We start from the raw sequence: 6798 nt of genomic DNA on the forward strand, positions 1-6798 counted from the left end.
AGATTTAGAAAATACTAAATATTTTAATTCACTTTTTGATAAAAATGTGAATGGCGCTTACGATTTTTAGTTTCGAGCACGTTGATTCCATACTACACACACATCTGAAATCTGAATTTTCGCTGACCGCCTAACCCCTCTTAAAGATTGTGTCAAGATGTAAGTTTAAAAACTAATTAATAAAAGCAAATCTAAATCACTGTAATGTGATGTAGGTAAACATAATTTTAATGTCTTTTAATTTCTAATTAATAAATTAATTGCATCCGTTTCTTATCTCGAAGGAAATCTACAAAGAGATGTAATTGTAACAATTTTCTTTATTTCCAAAGAAATAATTAAATAATTGATAGAACGAGGCTCAAATTGTCGTGTGATTTTTATTGTTTTAATAGTGTTTGAATGAAAGGATAACAGTAACAATGAGTATATAAGGATGTGTATGTTTTAATTGAATTATAAGGAAGTTAATCCTTCATCAAGATGGCGAGATTCCTGGTGAGTTTCATTCAATTTACTTTTAGTACAATATATTTAAATTTAAATTTTAATAGATTTTTCTCTTGTTAAATCTTAATAAGCAATCATTTTGTAACGTGCATTTGATATGTTATGCCGGCGCCGAATTAACTCGTGGTTTTTTTTTTATAATTATTATAGGGCGTAACGTCATAGAACCATCAGGTGTGCTTCACATTTAATTCTAAGTTTTTGCGTAGTCAACAACCAAAGCCACTCCGCACTTTTTGAAGGACAAGAAAATCTTTCATTAATTTAATAATAGCCTTATTTTCTAGCTGTATAAGCAAATCTCCCATATTATGCTATCTATTTTTAGAGTTTCGTAGACAAAGGGCAGAACCAAGGTAGAACACAATTCATTAATACAATTAATAAAAGTCCTTTTTCTTTAAGAAGATCTTTTGTATAATGTAAATTTATCTAAATAAACACCTCAGTAATTAACATGTAAACATAATATTTAAATCTTCATAGGTTTTGACATGCGTCTTGATGCTGGTATCAGCGGCGCTAACAGAAGAAAACTCTGAAAACCCGAATAATATGAATCATAACATGAACCCTGACATGAACAACATGAATCCAAACATGAACCACATGAATCCGAATATGAATCACATGAATCCAAATAATCCAAACATGAATCACATGAATCCGAGTAATCCAAACATGAATCACATGAATCCGAACAACGTACAGAACATGAAGCCGACTGGCGACGCACCAAAGCAGCATAACCATAATGCAACAAAATCGCAAGATTTACCAAAGACACCAGAAAAACCTGAAACCCCAACAACCGCTGGAAAGAATTAAGTCAATAAATACTAATTTGTGAATAATATAGATGTACGTTTTATAATTATGTATATTTAATTGCGATTAATTTGAAAGATCTACGATGACATTTACGCTGTTTACGGACTCGCTATACTTAAGTACATTATATTATGTAAGCTAATAATTGTAGACAAATAAATATTGCAATATTATAATCGTGTAGTTTTTCTTGAGTTACCTAAATAAAATAATAACGTGGGGTTCAAGGGCACGGTTTTACCGAGCCTCTACCTTCTTGCTACAAACCCAAGCCGAGATCGACTTCAAGAGCAATGTTGGATCTGTTCAAGACAATCACTACATAGTATAAAACAAAGTCGCTTTCTCTGTCCCTATGTCCCTTTGTATGCATCTTTAAAACTACGCAACGGATTTTGATGCGGTTTTTTTTTAATAGAAAGAGTGATTCAAGAATAAGGTTTTAGTATATGTATAAGGTTTTAGACAAACCGGGCGAAGCCGTGGGCGCAAAGCTAGTTAAGATTAAAAATTAAAAAATAAGACATTTGTGTTCACAAACTGTTTTTATTTCCAAATCATCAAATTTACTGCTTGCTTGTAATAGATGAGTAATAAAAAATCAGCAAAAAACGGAAGATAAGTATCTGTTGCCTGTAGGCGTGATAATTACATTCAGTATTTTTTAGAGTTTCGTTAATATGCAAAATGTAACTAAACGCTGTACATGTTAACAATTCATGAAAGTTTTCAGGAAGAATTCTGGCAATAAATTTAAAAATTATTACGTGCTCTGCTACCTTCTGTAGCGAAACAGAATATTTCTTTTAAATTATCAATACGAAAGTAGTTTTTTCATAAAATTCGACGATAATAATGTGTGAAAGATCGATCGATCTATAAGTAAAATGCAATATCTAAACTTATAATTCCCTCCAGTAAAAATCCCTTTTTACATAGGTACACGTATTATATATACATAATATGTATTGTGCAATAAGGGATCTTTAATATGATTTAAAATATTCCTTATTGATTTACATTGCGTTTTTATAACATAAAGTCACAGTCTGTGTTTATTTTATTTAGAGATCCTACAATAAATTATCAAAGCCAAATAATTCTCACCAAATAACTAATGTAACATTGAAATTTATCACAAAGGTATTAATTTTAACATACAACTTCAAGATTTCAAAATAAGCAAACAAATGAACCAGTATTATTCCTACCTAAAGCCGGCTATTCACGTACCTGCCGCAGGGGCAATATTGGAACAATCTCAGTTGCACGGCGCGGCGGTCAGAGCAATTTCAGCTGTTCCCTACATTGCCCCTGCTTGCCTATACAGGGTTAGTTTTCAATGACCAGCCAAAATTTAAAATTAAGATCTAGATATTAAACCAAAGGTACAATTGAAACATTATTGTCGAATAAAATAAAATAAAAATAATAGCATTCCTTTGAAAATGTCTTGAATTTCCTAAATCGTAAACAGCGCCAGAATCAATGCACTTGTGTGCGTGCGCGCATCGCCAAATTTATATGTGTGCTAACTTCTACCTATCTAGGTTGTTGAACTGAATTGTGCTTTTGTAATGGCCACACGTTCGCTTTTTAGTGGCGGACAGGAATGAAATCTAATTTAAAAAAAAAAAAATTTTTTTTTCATTAGATCTAAAATGTTATCGATTCTGAACCATTTCTGAAAATTTGGCCGGTCATTGAAAACTAACCCTGTACACATTACAATTTAGGAGCCAATTAAGGGTGCAATTCCAAAATTGCCCTTGCTGCTGGTATGTGAGTAGCCCGCTTTACATTTACTAAACATAAGAATATATTCAAAGACGCCATTCTATAATAATTACACTATTTGTTCACAGTAATTAAAATGTATCTGTAATTTAATTAAGTACTCATGAAATTGAATGGATAATAATTGACGATTCTTAATTAATTACGATTGTTTTTTAATTCGGTTAAAATTGCACGCAATATGAGACAAGTGATGTGTTATTTTGAAAGACATTACCTAGTAATTAATAATTACTTCTGTTACTATTTATGTTCAAATTATATCGAAGTATTGAACAGAATATAATATTATGTATAGTATATATTTTTTAAAATTAAAAAATGTGAGAAAGTTATATTGGCATTTATTTAAACAATGAAAATTGATTAATTAAAAAGTAATTGAAATCAGAGCCACTGAAAATAGCATAAGAGTCACTTATTGCTCTCAAAAAAATTTTAGTTTAGTGATTTTGATTTTTCCTCATCGATAAGTTGACTTTCATATATTATAATCTGTTATTTTAAATAATAAAAGAACCACAAACAAATCCTAGAGAAATTAGAAAAACTGTAACAACGATTGTATAATGTATTACTGTAAAAAAATGAATCTTATGTCTATATTGTTATACTAGATATTTTTTTTTATTATTTGCAGTTTCTAACGTCATGTTATGTCTCAAATAATCATATTTAAAACATTGAGATGGTCCTCCATACGTAGTATTATTATCTCACCACGAACACACTCACCTCGTATGTTGAGCGGAACATAAGTGATGTAGGCGGTGTCGTCTCCATATTTATATCTCAATGATTTAAAATTAATAAACAAAAGAAGCTAAAAATAAACAGATTTAATAATAAACAATAATTTATTTCCTAAAATTTCAAGTGGGCAACGCCTAAACAATTTGTCGGATAACAAACAAGGGAAACCTATATTTGCATATGGAGTCTCAAGGAAATATTTAATTGCTGTTTCCTATTAAATTATTAGAAATATCCTATTTCGTAAGAATTTATTGCTGTAATCATCCCTAAGCCTTGAATAAAAAAAATTATCAACTCTCCCTACCTCAGTTTGATTGTTAAAATCTAATTTTAACTTTCCATGTATAAATGACTGCATCTATCTACTATATCTTATAATATGTATTTTATAAGTAATCCATACTAATATTATAAATGCGAAAGTAACTCTGTCTGTCTGTTACTCAATCACGCCTTAACTACTGAAACAATTTGCATGAAATTGGGTATAGAGATATTCTGATACCCGAGAAAGGACATAGGATGGTTTTATCCCTGAAATCCCACGGGAAAGGGAACTATGCGGGTTTTTCTTTGACTGCGCGGGCGATGCCGCGGGTGGAAAGCTAGTAATAAATATTTTCAATAGAGTTAAATAGTGTATGTATATCATATTATTTTTAAAAGACACCATGCATTTAGACGAGGAAAACTAAATGTTGATTACGTTAATATGAAAAATGTTCATCAATCCATATAATATAACAAATTTATTTTCATTGTTTCTTTGGCTTTGAGATCATGTAACTTTATACATAATATTATGTAGTTAGTATAGTGCTGTTATTGAACCGCCTCATGTTATAATTTTTATTTTATATTATAGCAAGCTAAGAATTATGCCACTTATTTTTATATTATGAATGAGTAGTTAATGTATATCTTGTGTGGTGTTTTGTGTTTATGTTCTCTTCAATGAGACAAACCAATAAAAATACAAAATTTAATAATAACACTCAGAAGACAAATAAAAACAAAATTTAAAACAATTTCGATGCAGTTTATTTAGATTATATTTACACAGTCCTTATGATAATCTGCCGCTAACCATTTCTATAAGGGTTGACGAAATGGATGTAGAAATTAAAATTTTCTATCTATGACATTGGGTGTCTAATCACTGTAGTATGGTTCGTTTAGTGACCGTAGCTGTTGTATCCGTAGCCACCGTTGCCGACGTAGCCACCGTGTCCGGCGTAGCCGCCGTAGGCGATGGCGGGAGCGGCAGCCACTACAGCGCCAGCACCACCGTATCCGCCGAGACCACCAGCGCTGCTTCCCAAGAGGAGGCCACCGTCCTGAACGTTCCTGGCTACCGAGTCGGCGACGGCTTGAGCTTGGGCAGCGCTAGCGGCGACGGCGGCGGCTTGGGACCTGGCAGCGTTGGCAATACGAGCGGCTTCCATAGCACGGGTGTTGGCGATCGCTACGGCCTGGACACGGGCGGCGTTGGCGACGCGTTCAGCTTCGATGGCACGGGACAGTTCCAAGGCACTGGCGGCGGCGGCGCGTCTCGCGGCTTCCGCGGCTCTGGCGTTCTCTAAGGCGGCGGCCTGCGCTCTCTGTACGTTGGCGATGCGAGCGGCGTCCAATGCTTGGGCGTTCTGGATGGCGTTGGCTTGTCCGGCTCTGGCGGCGACTTCGGTGACACGGGCGCTCTGGATTCCGGCGGCGGCTGCGTTTCCGATCTGAGCGGCTTGGACGGCCTGGGCGTTTTGAATGGCGCTTAATTGTGCGGCACTGACTGCGCCGGCGTTGTTGAGTGGTGCGGCCGAACCGGCACCTAATCCAAGGCCGGCGCCTCCTAGCCCAGCTCCACCGTAACCGCCGAGACCAGCCCCTCCGAGACCGGCTCCATAGCCTCCGTGGATGGGAGCCGACACGATCACTGGAGAGTAGTATCCGGTTTGGGCAGTGTGTGAGTCCGCAGCAGGCTTCCCTTTCGTCGCAGCTGAAACATTTAACATATTATCATCTGATGCTCTGATAGCCAATACAATTATATCGTATCATGTTACTATCTAACCTTCTCCTAGTACTTCATACGCCACTGCGAAGACAAAGAGAATCTGCAATGGAAACCATAAGTTTTTAACAGTTAAAATTTATAATTTATCAAAATGTCCTGTAATTGTCATGCCCCTCTTACCGTAAGTCGAGACATGGCTAAGTTTGGTTTGTTGGTTTGCTGCGAACACACTAGAACAAGCTGTGTTGTTGTAATGATGCCTTCCGAAAAGTTACCTGCATTTTTATACTGCACCGAATTAGAATTAACATCGAATTAACAATTCTAATAAACGCCCTATTTGAATAATATTATTTGTTCATGTAAAAACCAATTGCGGACCGGTATGCAAGAACAGCTACGGTCCACAACCCTCGTAAGCGCTTTACGCAATTGGAAATAGTCAAAATCAGGTCTTATCGCAATTTCATAAATATTAAAATTGCTTACGCGTATTCGTTGAAAAAACGCGATCTTGTTGGTGAACTGTGCACGAACGTGGGATTCAGGAACGGAAAGAGCCCTTAGCAAATATCCTCAAATATAATGACAAGGTTAACGAGATGATTATGTATTTACAGGAGCGTTAATTGTTATGAAAATAAGAGAAATAACGCAATAGCTGTCAATGCGAATAATTACATAGTATTATACGATGATCCACAATTTACAATGTAGGAACTTAACGGTGCATCAAGCATTCGATTGTTTGGAGTTCCTGAGCTATTACTATTCACATGATTCCATTAAAAAATAATTTAATTAGGTACATCTCACTTAACTAACTTTTTCAAAATTTATAAGAAAGGCCTAATTTTTAATGTAAAAATGTAACAGTAGACAAATTTAAATACATA

The 6798-nt window shown here is 35.0% G+C and overlaps 2 protein-coding genes across 2 annotated transcripts; one reads left to right on the forward strand and one right to left on the reverse strand.

Moving 5' to 3' along the window:
• Positions 1-359: 359 nt before the first annotated feature.
• LOC123699085 (uncharacterized protein MAL13P1.336-like) lies at positions 360-1517 on the forward strand. The gene is made up of 2 exons (XM_045645953.1): positions 360-498; positions 997-1517. Exons 1-2 carry the CDS (start codon positions 484-486, stop codon positions 1336-1338), a joined length of 357 nt encoding a protein of 118 aa, XP_045501909.1. The 5' UTR covers positions 360-483; the 3' UTR covers positions 1339-1517.
• A 3395-nt stretch (positions 1518-4912) lies between these two features.
• Positions 4913-6176, reverse strand: LOC123699075 (elastin-like). The gene is made up of 3 exons (XM_045645940.1): positions 6083-6176; positions 5960-6002; positions 4913-5884 (listed from the first exon to the last, which is right to left on the reverse strand). Exons 1-3 carry the CDS (start codon positions 6095-6097, stop codon positions 5070-5072), a joined length of 873 nt encoding a protein of 290 aa, XP_045501896.1. The 5' UTR covers positions 6098-6176; the 3' UTR covers positions 4913-5069.
• Positions 6177-6798: the final 622 nt, after the last annotated feature.

The sequence above is a fragment of the Colias croceus genome, chromosome 17 (assembly GCF_905220415.1).
Source record: "Colias croceus chromosome 17, ilColCroc2.1".
Taxonomy (NCBI): Eukaryota; Metazoa; Arthropoda; class Insecta; order Lepidoptera; family Pieridae; genus Colias; species Colias croceus.